Here is a 19,807-nt window from a genome sequence, read left to right as displayed (position 1 = left end):
CCACCCTTGTGTGTTTAAGCAAATTAAAATCGATCGCGATCGCGGGGTTAATTCACCTGTTAAATTTAAATTTATGCAGCAATTATGATGCATACAAATGTATACGAATACGGGAATTTGTTTACATTAAGCTTAATGGAAAAGGAGCCTTGGTGATTGTTCAGTAAAAAATCAATAAATTGTAAGTATATGTTTTTGTACAGAGTGAACAAATGGAAAAAAAATTACGTATTCTTGACACTACATGTATTGACAGATGGTTGTTCTATCTTGATGGAATAATATTTGTAATGTGTCCACAAAATCAAACATATTTGCCGCCTATCACTTAATAAATCGATATCTAATAGACAGTAGAACAGAAACATATTAAAATATTGCAAAAATTGAAATTTAAAAAATAATAATACAAGTCACCGGCTCCTTCGCCATTTATTGAAATTTATAATTGAAGCTGGCATAATTGTCTGTACACCAGGTTTGCGAATCGTAGTAGATACGTAACAAAAAATAAAGAGAGCAATAATTATAAGATGTATGTAATTGTTAAGCATGTATTTTATGCATCGTTATCATACATTTCACAATCTGGGTGAGTTGGGTGAAAGACCTGCACCATCAGATATGTTCTTACCCTTATTTTAACGAAACTCATTCGCCGCAATGAAAAAATGTTTTTATATGAAGATAACAACCGTTGGACATTCACTGATATAATATTTACATAATTAAAATTAAAAAATTTAAATTAATCAATTACAAATTGGGTCTTCTGGTTTCCGCCAATTTTTTTGTATGTCCATGAAGTATCTGCGTCCGCAAAATAATTCATTTAAAAAATACTACACCAAAGATAATGATTAATGAAGATGAATTACTGAAATTGATGGAAAAAATAAATATGCACCTCAACCAAAACTCATATTGTTATGGTCCTACAAGGGAACAGCAGACTGGTCCATAAAAGTACAATTTTTTGGCCTAGGTACCGTTGTAAGACACTTAAAACTTACGTGAATATAAAATTAGTTTTCATTTATTTCCAGTGAGTCATAGTACGAGTATGATCATATTAAATTTCAGATAAAGGAAATCTAAAACTTTTTATGACAGTATCAAGCTTTCACCGTGTATCTCGAAGAATCTTAATAACGCTGATGTATTATTCATGGACCTTCTCCATTTAGGCACTGAATATTCATGATTTGGAGGAATAAAATGTCGAAATAATATTTAGCTTTAACATATTTATTAAATTTACTCGTAATTATAGTCTAAAGGTTGCTGTTACTTGTCTGATATCAAGTTACTTATCAGAACGATATTTTTTACAAACCAAACATACAAGAACATACTGGGGCACTTGGGAAAGGGTGGCGTGAAAAATGGGGAAGGAAATGTTTTTCAAAAGATCTGACAAACTTTTAGATTTTCGCCGTTTTATTGGGACCCCGTTAAAGAGACTAATTTGCCCGCACAGAGTAGACATGTCAAGCCTTTAAAAAACAGTTTTTTTTTTCAAAACTACCAATTTTTTTCATAAAAAAATAATTTTAAAATTTGTTAACATTTGTTAAGTATTTTTTTAATAGCAGAATTTTGGATCTTGTCATTGCAAATGTTTACTGTAGAGTGCTTCGATCTCCTCAACCTTTACTACCTGCTGATCCTCACCATCCTGCTCTACATGTAAGCGTTGTTATATACAGCAAACATTCCAATCTTTTTGCAGTGCAAAACAATCCTTCATTCAACTTTAAACATTCAAACTTTCTTAGTTTATATAATGAACTTAGCTTTCTACTGACTTATCGGTAAATGATATAATTTAACAGTTTTATAACAAAATAAATGATACCCTCTATAAACACGTTCCCTTAAAAAGACCTACGAGTAAAGTTTATCCGCCCTGGTTTAATAGTAAATTGTTAACTCTCTTAAAGAATAAAGACCGTGCTTGTAGATTATATAAAAAATCTAAACAGCTGAATGATGAACTTTCAAAATATTCGTTCTCGGTAAAATCTGCCATCAAGATTGCTTATACAAATTATATACTAGAGTCCGAAAATACAATTATGAGCGATTCTAAAAAATTCTGGAACTCTGTAAACTCAAAAAAGGGTTTTACTCGTACATCATATTCTATGTTATATGGGTCTAATTGCAATAATCCCCAAAACATAGTTAACGCCTTTGCTTGTTACTTTTCTAACTCCTTCATTGATTCCACCAATTTTGATTTAAATTCACAATACTATGTAAACGATAATGACATCCCAGATATTCCTGAAATTACGGAAGATAAAATTTTAAATTCTATAAAGAGACTGAAGGCAAATATGACAATGGGTCCAGACAACTTGCCGGCCTTTATTATCAAGGATTGTGCTTGCTTATTTTCCAAGCCGTTATGCACGATCTTTAATCAAATCCTTAGAGCTAACACCTTCCCTGATTTATGGAAACAGTATCGTGTGTGTCCTGTTTTTAAAAGGGGTAACAAGGAGGTACAGACCTATTACTATTTTATGCAACTTCTCTAAATTATTTGAAATTATTATTCGCACATTATTAACACATTTCTCTTTATGCTAAAAACTTAATTCTTCCTGAGCAGCATGGCTTCATGCCAGTGTCCAATCTTGTGCGTGCTATTCAATTTATTGATGAAACTTTGGATATAAGAGGTCAGGTGGACGTTATATACAGGGTGTTTCTAAAATAGGGTTCCAAACTTCTGCTGCGTTTATAACTCATTAAAATAAGTCAAAAAGTTCCTATTAACATGTGCCCTAAAACGCACCCTTAGGAAGTTATATGCCCTTAAAAGAGCTCAAACAAAACTGGTTTTTTTCTGTTATTGACAAAACACTTTATGTACGGCCGTGCGGCTGGAAATGCATCAGATGCGAGGCGTCTGTATGCAGCAACATACCCGAATAGAAGACTTCCTTCTCGACAGGTATTTCAAGTGCATATCTGCCATTTCCGTGTTTGAATATGACTCCATTTTATGAGTTGCAATATCCACTCACCACTTTTACTAATTAAATACTGCAAAGCTCAATTGACAGTTTATCAATAACTTAAATTTTTAAACGTTGTGGCAACGTCAGTTTTTATTTTCCATGGTAAACAGATTTTTGTAATTTTTGGCGTAAAAACTTAAAGAGCAGAGTAATTTACTCGAAAACCATTGGAAATATCGATTTGGACAAAGATAATATTTTTTACGTAAAATTGTTAAGATTTTATAAATCTGTAGAGAAGATTTTAAAAAAATTGAAATAAAAAAAAATACGGGCCGAAAACCCTCTTCACCAACCTAAATGGGACGCATATGATTTGCATGTCGAAAAACGGAGTAGCCCATGTTATTTAACGTAAAAAGTTATGTAAGACCCATAAATTTTTTTCTATTTATTTGCGACCGTTTTGTCAATAACAGAAAAAAAAACAGTTTTGTTACCCTTTTAAGGGCATATAACTTCCTAAGGGTGCGTTTTAGGGCACATGTTAATAGGAACTTTTTGGTTTATTTTAATGAGTTATAAACGCAGCAGAAGTTTGGAACCCTATTTTAGAAACACCCTGTATACAGATTTCATTAAACCCTTCGACAAATTAGATCATGGTATATTGCTTCGTAAACTACACAATTTTGGTATCAATAATTTTCTTTTACTTATGTTTAAATCTTATTTATCACATGGTGTTCAGTTTGTGCAATATCGTGGTTACAAATCAGATATATTTAGTCAAACTTCAGGCGTTCCTCAAGGGTCACTATTAGGACCATTGTTTTTTATTATTTTCATCAATGATATAGCGCGAAACTTTAAAGTAAATTTTTTAATGTATGCTAACGATTTGAAAATTTATACCAATGTCAACTCTGTATCTGACTGTAATAGGGTTCAGCACAGCTTGAATTTGGTCACCATTTGGTGAGATGATAATAATCGGCTTCCCTTAAACGTTTCGAAGTGCAATGTAATATCTTTCTCCCGTAAAACTAGTTCTACTCAGTTTAATTACATTTTAAGAAAAAAAATTTTCGATATTTGATGAGTATTTAACGCAAAATGGTGAAATAATTTTTTTCATCTTAATCATGATTAATTCATGTTTAATAGCTGTTTTACATTGACAATTAATTGATGAAGTTTTTCATGAAATAATTCACGAATTTATTGGTAAACAGTGTGGTTTTACACTGCTACCGACTTTATCAAGTTTTTTGACGTATAAATCAGTTCTACCAATGAATCAAAGAAGCAAATAAATTTCAAAAATGTCACCTTTCCACTCATAATTGTATTGATACAGCAGCGGTGCCGTTCTGACACAAATTATATAAATATTAGTTTTTGTAAGTAACAAATCAGCAAAAACAATGCAAAACTAGTACGACGCCACACAATTATTTACATATTCCAATAACATAACCTCATTACTGATCTGAGGCTGGAAATCTGTTGGGTTGGAACTTCCGAACTTCACGAAGAAATTGACGAAAATTAGAACATGCTCTAATTCGTCAAGAACTTGATGAATAAATTGATGAAGTTATTTGACAGCTGATGTGGTGCATTACATTTGTCCAATTTCTTGATGAAGCGACTTCATCAATTAATTGATCAATAAATTGTCGATGTAAAACAGCTATAAGGAGTGATAAACCTGCTCAGGCTAAATGACCTGGCATTAACTAAGCCAGAAAAAATTTTTCTGAGACCATGGAGTTTTGAAAAAAAAATAAATATTCAAAAATCACTAAAAAAAATTTGGAAATTTTTCTGCTCCCTTAATTATTTTGCTGAGTGTGCTTCCATCAAAACTGTGCACCAAATGTAACAAACTTGTCGGATACAATATATCTGTGATGTGTCGTATAAACAGGCGTACACAAAAGTAAAGACAAAAAGAATCACTAATGATAAAATTCTTTGATTTGTGTAGATCTTTAAAGAAAAATTTTAAATTCATACTAAGCAATTTTTTTCTTCAAAAAAACTTGACACCTTAAACGAAGAAATAAAAGTGTGTACTACTCGTATAATAAATACTTCGAAGATGCCTGCAGGCTACCGAAAAGAATGTTGACATTAATTGAATTTTATGTAAGCCATGACCTTAACCTAATCATGTGTTCATTTTCAGGGCGACTCAGGGGGTCCCCTAGTTCTGCAGCGGCCCGACGGAAGGTATCAGCTAGCGGGGACGGTGTCGCATGGTATCAAGTGTGCCGCGCCCTACCTGCCCGGGGTGTATATGAGGACGCAGTATTTCAAGCCGTGGATAACATCCATCACAGGAGTGACGTCGCCGTGAGAGTGAATTGTGCCGTGCCAGAGTAGACGGAAACAATTTATATACGTAAATGAATGAGATTTGCGTAAAACACTTATTACGTATTACAACTTGGAAATCGAAACAACAAGTGTAATGCTAGGTTTACAGGAGCGTTATGTTAGCTATACGTTCGAAATACACGTTAAAAATAGCCAATGTTGCACTCTCACAAAATACTGTACCAACTGTGTTTGCTATGCTCATATGTATTACAAATAGTCGCCATTATTTTAAATAAACGTAGATGTTCGCAGTGGTAGAAAAGTCGTAGTTGATTTAATTTTTCGTTTAAAATAAATAAAACTATAATAACATGATAGGAATTTATCTAAAAATAATAATTAGTAGTGGTAAAATCTTGTAAATAATTACTGAAATCAAGGTATACTACATAGGAGAAAATTTATAACGAATTATTAAAAAAAAATAATGGCAAATATAGTATTTTATCGAATATTAACTTGTAGTTTTAGAATTAAAATCATTTAGACAATAGGAACAGTTCACAGCTCTTTACATAACATACGTATACAGGGTGTTTTGAAAAAGAGATTCGGGAACTGACAGAAGATGAAAAAGTAAGATATTTTGTTCCTATGGACCATGGCCCTATCGTCTTTTATTTGAGATGCAATACGTCAAAAATCAATTTTTAAGATCAAATTTTGGCCATATTTTTGCCAAAAATATATCATAATAATACTTTGAAATTTGCTACAAGTAAGTTTTTGAGGCAAGTGTTGTTAATTTTTTATTACTATCTGCTAGAGGGCGCTAGCTACTGTCTTACCTAGTTACATCTTATGACAATTTATTTGTGGTTAGGTTTTTCTTGTCTTACAATTTCATTTTACTTAAAAATAGTATTCTTATTGATATCTAGAAAGATTCACCATTTTTGCAAATTACGTAATAAATTATACAAAATTAACAAGCATCTATTCCTTAATATACAGGGTGTCCCTAAACGAATAGGCCGCACTTCACGGGCAGCATAATTGGACGAAAATAAACTAATTTAGATCAAATTAGTTTAATACAATTTTGCTCCCTTAAAAAATGTCTTCAAAAAAGCTGGACCAGGGTAATTTGATACAAATTTATTTTAGTTTAGCTTAAAAGTTTATTTTCATCAGAAAAAGTATGAAGTATTTATTGCTCAACAGTTTCCATATTATGGAATACATGCTGTCTTTTCAGCGATATCAGCCTTTTTACCTTTTTTATGTAAATATGACTAAAACCATAAAAAATTAACCTTTAAAAAGTTATTATATAAATTGTCGCCAGGTATATCAGTAGCTAGGAATCTTTAGCAGATGAATGTATAAAATATTTTTTTAACAAGTTTTTATTAACGTATTTTTTTTTTCGAATTCTTCTCAGCGAACCCTTTCATTTGATACCCATATCATGGGGGTGCATAAAAAATAACTGGTCCGCCATCTTTGGGAGTCCGCCATATTGGATTTAAAATCACGTCACTTAACTAACCATGCATTGTTATCCAAACTAAAATGTATACAAAATTTCAGCTCAATCGGTTGTAATAAAAGCTTGTAAAAATTAATAACACTGATATATTTATCACCACCAAAAACTTACTTGTACACTGTAAGAAAAATTGTACCTATTTTTCACTCAATTTCACTCAAAATGTATCTATTTCTGTCCACACCTTATTGAGTGAAATTTTGCTCTATTAGTATGATTACAACTAAAATTTTATGAGTGAAACTATCAGTTTTAATTTAAATATTATCAAAAATGTGTACAATTATCAAAATGCCCAATATTGACTAAAAATGTACTTAACTGTACTCAGTCAATGGATTCACTGCGAACCTTTATTGCTTTCACTCAAACCAATTTATTTAGAGTGTATCAAGTTTCAATGCTTTAAAATCTGATAAAAAATCTTTGACGCTATGTATCTCAAAAACAGAACATGATGAGCCAATGGTCCATAGAATAAAAGAATCGTCTTATTTTTTACTATTCTCTGCTCGTGAATTTTAATACTTTTTTCCAAAACTCACTGTATATCCATTTAGTGTCCATTTAAAACAATAATGGCAATTTTTAATTCCTTTATCTATAGGCAATATGGCAGAGTATAACATGTGTGTCTACTTAAAAAAATTGTTTCCACGCGCAAATAAGTAGCGAACATAGCTAATATTAGTTTTGTGGATCTAACATTTAAAGAATCAGAATCAAACTTTGGAAATTATAACAAGAGTTACAATTTTCTAAAGCTCTATTCTCCCTTGTATATGATTATTTTAAGATAGTTAAGACGTAAGTGGTACAATTGATACAAATTTTAAAATGTGAGATTTTTTATCGGTTTACTGAAGTCTTCAGTAAGTAAATAAAAAAAAGATTATTGTTGCTGACATACACAGTAATAAAGAGACTAAATCAATATAATTTCAGAACAAGAAAATGTCCAGATACACCTCTCTTTAACACCCATTTGAACAACCGGATCTCTGAAATTCACACATAGGTAACCAAATTTTTAAAAAATTGTATATCTCATTATTCAAAACAGTTGTTTCCGTCTGCTCTAAAAGGACAATTAGGACGAAAAGCCATCCGAACTAAAGTGAACTCTAAAAAGTGTGATGAACTTTTACCCGTGGAGTAAATTTAATTGTTGTTACTGATTGTACGTTTGTAATTATTGTATATGTATTTATATTTATTTATTAAATAGGAAATATATTTAGTTACTAAAATGTTATAATTTTACCCAGTTTAGATAGCTCCATTGTTACAAAATGGTTACGCAACGGAAGCCAAACTCCGGCAATAACTTGCGGTTATCCGGGATCCGATCGACCCTCCTCGCGATTTTCGAATTGATATAACTGAGGCCGGCTCATACCGCGAGCGATTTTGCAGGAAGATAAATCTTCCCGGCTCGAATGTTTGACGCTGTTCCAAATCTGACACTATTTTTGCTTTAATAAATCAACTAGTGTCACAGCATCGTCGTATCAAATTGTTTCCTATCAGAATTCAATCTATTATTTCAAGACAAAAAGTAAGGATCAACTACAGAATGAAGGAAAAACGAGAAAAACATTTTTTCCGATATAAAAAATTGTATTCAATACTCATATCTAAGTAACAGTTCAATGTAAAAAATATACAGGGCTGTTCGAATTTTATTAATCAAACTTGAAACTGAAAGCAGATTGATTTACACAAATTATTTTCGTTTCTTAATATAATACATTCATAAATGTTCACTTTTCGAAAAGCGGTATGTCTAATTTTATTTAAAAAATCCCATTTGTTTAATATTTTGCGAACGGACATTGTTCTATCATTAAAATTTTACATAAATTTTTACTGGTGAAGACATATTTTATAAATGTATTTTCAATTTTTAAGTTTTATTAGACGATAAACAAATTAGCAAATATCTGACGTGGTTTGTTTTATGAAGTAAGAAAATAGGAAATAATTTTGTAGCACCTATTTTATATCAGCAAATTCAACTGCTTTTGCCGCTATTGTTACTATAAATTAATAGAACTAATTTGTGGTTTTAATTAATAAAATAATTTGACGTATCTGATGTTACAACAATTGTTGCACTCGTATGGGCCGGTCTTACTCAGTTTCTACGAATTAACACAAATGTCCTGTTTCACCATAGCACAAATATTTCACCATAGCAAATGTTGTCTTGCTTCACCATAAATTAAAACGATGTCCATTAACTCCGAGTTGCTATACACGCAAGCCATTTTTGACACTAACTACTAAAAAACTACTGTAAACACTAACGCAACGACGATTGTAAAATCGGATTTCAGTATTCGGAGTCGCTGAGGCCACGTGGCTCTCTATGAGTATTGCGAATGACGCTAGAGACTACAGTTGTCCAGCGATGTAATGCTTGAAAGTACTACAACTTCAATAATGTTTTTCTCGGAAACTAGAAGAATTTTACATAAAATTTTTTTGCGATATTGGCTCAATTTCTCATGCCGCATCTATTCCCAAATTTTTTTTGGATAAGTTATGAATCACCCTGTATATATAGAACTTACATCAGTTGAATGCGTTAGAAATGGATTAGTTACACATTTGAGTTTTTTCAGGAAAATAATATAATACATTAAGTTACACAAACTTGATTGCATAGGCATATGGTATAAGCATAATTTTTAAGTTATGGTGACAAATTTTTAACGTGGGTTGGACGTATATTTAATTTTCTACAGGTAATGTTGAGCCGTCGAAAATACAGAAATCTGCGATGTGTCCAAATATTCATGAAGTTGATTTTCCGCGACGGGCTGTATTTTGTGAATGGTTTTTAAACAACTACGGTGAACTTCATAATATCACCTTTGTTTCTAATGAAGCCTGGTTTCATTTAAGTGGTTACGTAAACTCACAGAATATGAGAATGTGGTCTTCCGAAAAACCAGATAACTTTTTGTCGAGGGCCCTCTACACGCTCAAAAAATTGGAGTTTGGTGTGCTCTCAATCGAAGGAGGATTTATGGACCTATTTTTTTTAATGGTACTCTTACTGCGCAAAGGTATAGAGAAGAAATTATCGCTCCTTTTGTTAACCTGCTGGAAGAAAACGAAATTACAAACTTTTACTTTCAACAAGATGGCGCAACGGCACATACGGCAGGCGAGACGATGAATATGTTGAGGGAAGTTTTCCAAAATCGACTAATAAGTCTCAATGCTGAACATGAATTTCCACCGAGGTCATGTGATATTACGCCGTGTGATTTTTTGTTGTGGCCTTACCTTAAAAACACTATTTTTGAACTGCCTATTCCTGATTTAAACCATCTGCAGGCTCGACTTGTAGACAAGATTCGTGAAATTAACAATACCCCGAGCGTCTTAGACAATGTCTTTATTTATTTGAGGAACAGGTGTGAAAAGTTCTTGGAACAAGGAGGGGGACACTTTCAGCAGCTGCTTTAATTTATTGTTATAACAAGGAGGGGGACACTTTCCGCAGCTCATTTAATTGTTTGTTATTGTTATCACGATTATTCTTTAAAATAAAGTTATATAGTCATTAACGTTATTGAAACTGCCAGTTGCTATACAGCTCGTTGAGAAATGAGGTTAAGTTGGTCGCTATAAGCTACTCCCTACGTCCAATGTGTCAGAGCCAACTTCGACCACGTTTTTATTTGAACGCTCGGTATTATCACTTAGTCGAGTTTATTTATCACTTTTAAGATACTAATGGTTGAATGATTTCCGGGCTTGTTGCCACGTCGTCGACTTACAACTCTTGACGTTTCGAGAGACATATCGCTCTCTTCTTCAGTACGGAAATCATTCAACCATTAACGATAGCCACGAAAGCCTAAAAACAAAACTTTAAGATACTAAGTAAAAAAAATCACTGAATCATTTAGAAACTTTCTAATTGTGATTGAGTATAATATAGTGAGGGGGTTGCAAGCGAAATTCTGATCTAAAAAGTTGCAGCCTCAAAAAGTTTAGGAAGAATCGATGTACACTTGCCTCTTCCTATATAAAATTTTCATTGTTAAAAATATTTTCTCTTGTTTAATAATTCTGAAATATGTAGGTACGAAACAAAGTTTTTTTTCTTGCTGGTCTTTATTGCTGTACGTAACTTCAAAAGTTCTAAACTTCTCGTTATTCTAAATAATATAATGGTAATGCTAGACGCGTTTGTTTCCAAATCCCGAAGCTTTGTCTCTGCTACGAAAACAAAATAGAGAAGAAGGAAAAAGGCTGTAGTCAAGGAGACACTTTACCTGAAATATTTAACACTTTGAATTGTTTTGAAAAGTTTGTCGGCTGAAACATGCAAATTTACTTAAATAAACATTACGCAAAGTTGCAATGTAGATCAGAGGAATTTTTCTGTTTTCAGAAATTGATTTCTTATTAATCGAATTTCAAAATGTATTGGAATGAATATTTCCGATACTAACTATGTAATAGCGTTGAGTGAAGGAATAGTAATTCTTCACTTAACGGTAATAGAGATGAAATTTACAAAATAAAAAATAATATATCCACAAATATGAACGGATTCATTACAAAATTTCCAACGGAGTGTTTAAGTTGCAAACCTTCATTGTTTATTTATGGATTAACTAATTTTTATTAAAACTGAATAAGGTACAGTCATGCATTCAAATCTGAATATCCAAAAGGTAAATACAAATATATTTTTAAAGGAAGGGTCAAAGCTGCTTCAAAACTAGATGCATTAAATAATCAAAAGAATTATTAGAAATTATATTTAACACTGCGCAATATATAAATTTTGCATGCGCAAGATATGCGGGTATTTTGAAAAAAGGTACCAAATCTTCAACGGTCGATAAAACAACAAATAAATCTTATAGTGGCCACTAGTTGTATCTTTCTCAAACATATTTTCAGACATAATTTTTCTAAGCTTTAGATTTTGCGCAATATATTCATATATTAGGTATATACAGGGTGATTCACAACTTATCCAAAAACATTTGGGAATAGATGCGGCATGAGAAATGGAGCCAATATTGTAAAAAAAAATTTTGTAAAATCCTTATAGTTTCCGAGAAAAAAATTATTGAAGTTGTAGTGCTTTCAACCATTACATAGTTGGACAACTGTAGTCTCTAGCGTCATTCGTAATACGCGTGGAGAGCCACGTGGCCTCAGCGACTCAGAATACTGAAATCCGATGTTTACAATAGGTAGTTTTTTAATAGTTAGTGTCAAAAATAGCTTGCGTGTATAACAACTCGGAGTTGATGGATATCATTTTAGTTTATGGTGAAGTAAGAAAACATTTGTATTATGGTGAAGCATTTGTGTTATGGTGAAACAAGACAGCATTTGTGTTAATTCGTAGAAACTGAGTAAGACGGACCCAAATGTATTTACACGTCGGTGGAAAAAATTTTGAACAGTTATTGTAACATCAGGTATGTCAAATTGTTTTATTATTTAAAACCGCAAATGAATTTTATTAATTAATAATAACAATAGCGACAAAATCACTTGAGTTTGTAAAATAGGTATAAAATAGGTGCTATAAATTTCTACTTATTCTTTTCCTTGCGAAGTTTTTGCCCGTTTTTATCACTGCCGCCATGACGGTCGCATTGTGCCACGTCAGGTTTTACAGTGGACCAACTGCCCTTTTTGATTTTTTCTTTACAAAATTGTATTTGCAATAGTCCCCTGTACATCCAGAATTTTTTTTTGGATAAGTTCTGAATCACCCTGTATATTGCAAAATTTCATTTTACACAAAAAAGTCTTCATTTTTAAAATGTAACTGGCGAGAAAATACGTACCTGACAAAGCCAAAATTCATTGATTTTTTTTATACGTTCTGTGAAATTGTGAATATGTTGGAAAACGATCTTGTTAATAACAATTTTGCGTTTAATAATTAAAAATTGTCACACCAAGGTTTCTCTATATTTTTTTGACTGATATTGCGATAATTTAATGTTGGTCGAGATATTAGTCCGCAGAGTAGGTGTTAGTCGCAATATCAACAATCAAAAACTGTTTCGCACAGTAACAACGCAGATTTTGTTTTCATATTACCTGCAAAATAGCAGGTAGCTCTCTGCCAGCGTGACCGTATTGGAGGCCTAGGCATTGAGTAATAGAGACCATTCATTAACACTTTCTTATCTTATACCTCTTTCTTGTACCCGTTTCTATACTTTGACTGGATGTTCTTGAAGAGCGGTATTTAGAAATAGAATCGATTAATTTTGGCGCAATCAACTGCATTTTTCCACCAACTCGTTTTTCCAGTAGTTAAAAAAATTACTTCTTCCTAACCCTAAAAAAAAAAAATTGTATTTTAAAATGTCACCGAGAAAGATCGTAGCTAGTGATTTCTTTAAGATACTTTATAAAATATTTATCATTAGGTACAATTGGATAGGTACATAATATTGCAAAACTGATTCATTTTGTATCATAACTGTTATGAAAATTGAAGATTTCTAAACGTAGGAGTCTTTAAAATATCTGAGTAATGGAAAATGAAATTTAACATGAAAAAAAAAACGTCTGGTTACGTTCCCAAATCTCTTTTTAATAGAAAACGTAATTTAAAATCTAATTTGGTAGTTGATCCCTCCGCAAATTTTAACTTGAAGGCGATCAAGTTTAGGTTCATTCAAAACTTTTATAAAAGCGTAAACGCTTTTTAATAATTAAGAAATTGTTTGAACGACAGAACACTAGGGAAAAGTTTGAAAAATAGAACGTTGCAAACATTTATATTTAATGTTATTATAAGAGCAATTTACATAGTAGAGTAAAATCTAGGTTAGACAAGGCTTCAGTTTAAATGAGTTTTAATTAAATGTAATATTCCGGAGCCAAGGTTTTCCTGCAAAGAATACGAATGAAGAGAGAACATAAAGTATTGTGCCGAATTATTTTTACGGAAAGTTTTGATTTAATTTCATAAAAATTGGAGCAACCGAAAAGTCTTAAACTGTTGAACAACAAAAGTAAATTTTCACCAATATTTTCTTCACCTGCAATAATAGAAAAGGTAGACTAGGTTAATTTTATAAAATACACGGTGTACGGAAGCGGATGAACTATATTTCACATGGATGAAAATGAACAAATTTATTTAGAAAGCAAGATTGTACTAAATTATCTCATCTATAAATCGATTTATTTCCATTTTTTGGTATACATCCCAGTTCAATTCATTCATATTCAGCCGTGAAGTTCCCTCAAAATGTAACAAGAAAATGAAATAATTTTCAACAATCCAGTGACGAGAGGTAAAACGAATTATGTCAAACAACAAAGAGAAATTACATACATTATAAAAATTTCATATATTCCTGTATTAATAGAAAAGTGAAGAGAAATGGGTACCAAATTTAATATTAGAATAGTTTTTCCAACAACAAATATTTTACGTGCCCAAATAATAACGTCCTAGATGTGTTAACGTCAGTAAATGTTCTTTACTGGTTGAGGATACGTTTGGAGATCGAGACGAAGTAGAAATACCATAGGCAGTAAAACTGCACAGTGATTAAAATTCCCGAATCCCTCAACTTATACCAAACTTACTTTCGCAAACCAAGGAATAGATATTTTTGGCCTTAAAAGGTACGGTGGGTGGCGTTCGTCCTCTGTAGCTGTGGAAAATAAAAATAAACTTTCAGACAAAATTTTACATGGAAATTCTCGAGGAAACTCTACGGTGACAAACAGTAATATCTCAGCCCAGAGTGTTATTACAACATATGCAGTAAGTATAGCATCATCAGAAGAGAACGTTGTTTTAAACCCGAATTATATTGCTCCAATAAATTTTAATAATTGTTCAATTTGCAATTTTAATTTTGTCTTTAATAAAAACTGATTTTTAAAATTCTACATTTATTATTACTTACCGCATTCTGATCGGTAAGTAATCATTTACCGATCGTCGATTTGCAAACGTCACTTAAAAATGTTTCAACAAATTCAGTAAATGTGTCAAAATACCGACAGGATATTATAAAAATATAAAAAAAGATTAAAGTTGCTAAAGGTGCAATGTTATTTATACGATTTTTAAAATATTATCTATGATCTTTAACCATTCAAACTCACTAAACTGACAAGAATAAAAACTCGAACACACATAATTTTCCTGCGGGTAATATAGTCTAGGTAGTGTTTATTTGTATTATTCAGGATAACACAGACATGTCTTAGGAAAACACTACATAGTATACGCCTACTGAAAACAAGATCGCCTAAAGACAATAAACATGTATGCCCTTTATCTCTCTAAACTAGCTTGAAGTTTCTGGACTCAACATAAAGGGAAGGGTATTTATACAAGCTCCAACAATGGCGCAATCGTCATATTCAAAGAGATTGCTCTAAATTCTGATATCTTAATGTAACATTTTCAGATATTCTGTATGTATAAATTTTATTTTCTGTCGCATTAGGACTGTACTACGATTGATAACAAATACGTAAAAACATGAAGAATATACATGACTCATTTTTGAAAGATTTAAATTTAAATTTAAAATCTGCATCTTTCTAGTACACTTACTATAAATATTCTAAAATACACACCTCTAAAGACGTTAAAACAGAATCCTGATAATTTTTGCAGGCACAAAAACTGAACCTATTTTTATGAAAATTTAAAGCACAATGCAATTTTCTTCTAAAATTAGTACAGTGTATTAGAGGGATGGCAGTAACTGCTACATCGATTACCGTCTATGTACGTACATAGCTAACAGATTCCTATAAAATTTATGGGACATATAAATCATATCTCCAATAAACCCTGCATTACAGAAATATATCGAATTCCAATTAAATATGTCTATAAATAACATAATTTAAAACAGTGGTAATTTATTTCAAATTAATATTCCATTCCATTTCCATTGGCTTTAAATCAAGCTGAATGGAAATATTTTCTGTTTACAAAACGCATGAAATAACAGCAGGACATGAAATTTTAGTTGGCATGTAATGCACGTGCATAATCATATGCTGGACGAACACAAACAAATTAACAATAATAATTGGCTGAATAAATAAACCAACTTTTAAAATGATAATGCAATAAATGCATTAATAATAAGATTTACCCAAAAAGCGTTGAGTTTTTACATATAATAGAATAAACAAAACTAATGAAACAGGTAAATGGAGTAACACAGTTGAATGGAGCGAGATAAATCTGAAAACTTTAAAATGTAAAGAGAAATAACGGGAACTTTAAGCCCGCTTGAAGCCATAAAAAGCACATGTAAGAGAAAGTAGTGATATAGTTCAGACAAATGGGCAATATCAGGAAAATGGTATGGAAAAGAGAAGAAAAAAGAAAATGTTAAAGTAAAGCACACACATATAAAAAACGTAGAACAGGTTAAGCAATAACTGAGTATTAATATATACTGCACTGTAAAAAAATCGGTGTGAGTGAAAACAATAAAGGTACAGAGTGAATCAATTGAGTAAAATGTTTGATTATATTTTCACTCGATACTGAGCATTTTGATAATTTTACTCATTTGTGATAATATTTGAAATAAAACTGAGTACTTTCACTCAAATATAAGTACCCGTTAAATAAATTCGGCAAATAAACTCGTATTTGGTCATTACTGAGTGACCCCACCCCATTCCATGGTTGTCGTGCGTTGTCTTTGTCTATTCCCATCGTCCCCATTAGGTCATCTCGTGGCGTGGTGTATGGCGTGTAGTGCTGGACAAGTATCCGTTAATCCGGCTATTTTGGTGAAAATTATGTTTAAATGCAGTTGTTTGATTACAATAATTAAAAACAATCATATATTGAGTCCCGATTAATATTGGGTTAAATAAAAGCATAATTAAATTGTTACCTATAATACTTACGTGTTTGTAAGGTACAATATAGGTTATGGCAATCGTTAACCAATTCCTTTAATCGAAACCTAAAATATTGCATCTAAAACAGATCTGTGTAGAAACCAATGTGGCGGCCTAATAGTTTGTGACTTTTATACAATGATATTTTAATTCAAATTTAAAGAGAGTATAAAGTGGTGCCAAACCACTCTAGATACTAATGAAATGGAAGCAACGGCGGCTAGTGCGGGGGGGACTCTGGGGCGCCGCCACCCATAGAAATTTTCATAATACAAAATTACTTAATAATAGTTAAATATAAATCATTAGAGAACAAGTCAACTCTTAATTGGTTTTACATACTCAAAATAGAGTCAAAAGTCACTCACTTGATAGTTAGCAGAAACTCGGATTTGAGTAAAATTCACTCATTTCTGTTGCAATAGTTTCACTCATATAATTTTAGTTGTACTCATACTAATAGAGTGAAAATTTGAATCAATCGGGTGTTGACAGATTGAGTAAAATTGAGTGAATTTAAGTGTATTTTTTTTCCAGTGTAGAATATAAATAAAAGCAAACCGCATGTAATATTGTTCTACTAGTGAAAGCCCACGAAAAAATTAAATAAACATGTAAACAAAAGAAATAAATAAAAACAGGAAAAAAGCGTAGAACAGTAATTAATAATTTAGAATATAAAATACTAGAAAGAAAACAACAATAAAAAAGGAAAGAAACTCATTATCAGTGCAACTTAATAATATATAATAAATGCTAAAATACAACACCCACCTATGCTAAATGCTAAAGAACACAAAAAAAGGATTGAATTTCTGGTATGAATATAAAAAAATAAAAGCTTTAAATTGAAATTTCAATAGCATAAACAAAAATTCGAAGAAAGATCTTGAATTGCATAGATAAAGATAAAGATGAAGATGAGGATGAAGATGAGGATGAGGATGAGGATGAGGATGAGGATGAGGATGAGGATGAGGATGAGGATGAGGATGAAGATGAGCATGAGGATAAAGATAAAGGAAGAATTAATTGAGAAGTATCTATATCTATCTCTGAATAAACTATATATTTTCTACAAATCAACAAAGATCATTTTCTTTTAATTTATACTTATAACAGTCACTTATAATAATATATCCTTTATGATAACAGTATTTCCACATTTTAGAGTCGAAGTAAATAATTTATCATAGCAAAACTATACCCAATTGACGATTTTATTTTTAAACACACATCATACTTCATGTTCTGTTCTGATAAGTTAAAACTTCTAAAGTTGTGTATAAATAATTAACTGGATCAGACAACAAACTGAAGCTAATTTATAACACCCTGAGTGTGTTTGATTAAAATAATATTTCAAATTTTTATTTTTAAATACATGTTTTGTTATTTTGAAAATACAAACTATTACTTGTACACCTGGTTCTTCATTTATCGTAATAAGTAAAATACAAATTAATATTTAACACAGGAAAAAGACAGTATTTAGTAAAAAGGAAACATACAAAAGTATTTTTTCAGTTAATTGTAAAAGAATTGCACCTTCCAATTTTAATCAAGTAATTACTCATTATTTCTTTGCTGCGCATGAAGAGACGTATAGCCATTCACACTGTTACCCAAATCTGCGGCAAAAATATGTGCTTAGTGGCAAAGAAAAAACAGGGAAAGGGTACCATAATATGTTAAGTATTAAGAACGGTAAGGGTAATTGACCGTTCGAAGACAATGTTTGTCTGAGAACGGTATAATCCTTAACGTTCGTGATGCTTATACAATTTTTTGCACGATCGAAATAAATGAAAACGAAGCTTTTTTTACGTAATGTCAAAAATGACATTTTTGAATAAATTTGCGAAGCAGATTTATTTTAAATCTTTTGAAATTTATTGCTTACTGTAAATAGAAATATAACTGAAACTGAAATCGAAAAAACATGTACCGTTCCAATTTCTATAAGTAATAATTGTAAACGTTGCACATTTAATTTCGATATCAATAAATAGATTTAAAATACTTTCTATACTAATCTTTTAAATCAATTAAATTTTAAACTGAATTCTAGAAAACCCATTGCAAATCAATGCGATGTCAAAAATGTCTATTTTGACAATTATGTACTTACCGTTCTAGAACGGTAAGGAAATTACTTACCGCTTTGTTACCAGTAAGGGCGTACTACTGTCGTAGAAACAAACATGGTAAGTGAACAAAAAAAGATTGATTGTGCAAAAAAATATGTAAGTAAGTCCAGAGTCAGTAAAACAACATAGTGATTCGAAAGTAGAGTGAAAAAGCTCAGAACTTCATATCTGATTCTTGAGACAAAAATTTCTATTCTTGGCCGAAACGATAAGCAAGACGAACATATGGATCGCCTTCAGAGAAGCTCTTCGCTCCTAGAAAGTTCAACGGTGAAGCCAGAAACCGAAATATGTCACGGAGCCCATCAAATGATAGCGACAGCCTCAAGCTTAATCAGAGGCGTGTGGGTGCGACAATCAAACAACGGGAACAAAGTTTAAACTCCCTTCAAATACATTTTAATGCAATTTAAGACATTTTCCATAAGAACAGCAGTTTTAATTAATAATGCTAGGAATAATGCATGATTTGGAAATGAATTTGACTTTACAAACTGCATTAACATGAATGCCATCATTCTATTTTAAAATATGGCGAAGGCGCCAGTGAAATAAGTTTCAAACAAGCTGCGAATCCAACTTAAAAGAAAAACAAAACACGTATGTACAACTGACGTAAACAACTTTACTCTTGAATTAACAAATGTAATTTTCACCTACTTTATTCGGAAAAATACCCTTTTTGAATTCACGCCCCGGCGAGTAGGAAAAACTAATATATGCAAAATCGACATTCATAAATAATTAATGAAGCGATTGTCATCAACTACGAACAGAGCCAACAAAACGTTTAGATGGTGCATCGACGTTTGGCGCATATATTCGACTAGACTCGCTCGGCCTGACAAATCCCGTTAGCGAATGCAACCGAAAATCATTACATCATTGATGGAATA

The 19,807-nt window shown here is 31.6% G+C and overlaps 1 protein-coding gene across 1 annotated transcript in view; it reads left to right on the top strand.

Annotated features, from left to right (window-relative positions):
- LOC108911597 (serine proteinase stubble) overlaps positions 1-17,797 on the top strand; it is a 116,054-nt gene extending 98,257 nt beyond the window's left edge. The window contains exons 5-6 of the mRNA XM_018716574.1: positions 5,167-5,333; positions 17,644-17,797. Of these exons, the coding sequence (XP_018572090.1) occupies positions 5,167-5,333; positions 17,644-17,797 (321 nt within the window). The remainder of the gene's footprint in view (positions 1-5,166; positions 5,334-17,643) is intronic.
- The last annotated feature ends 2,010 nt before the right edge of the window (positions 17,798-19,807 follow it).

Source organism: Anoplophora glabripennis, unplaced genomic scaffold, assembly GCF_000390285.2.
Source record: "Anoplophora glabripennis isolate ALB-LARVAE unplaced genomic scaffold, Agla_2.0 scaffold364, whole genome shotgun sequence".
Classification (NCBI taxonomy): Eukaryota; Metazoa; Arthropoda; class Insecta; order Coleoptera; family Cerambycidae; genus Anoplophora; species Anoplophora glabripennis.
This window is presented reverse-complemented; position numbering and strand designations above follow the sequence as displayed.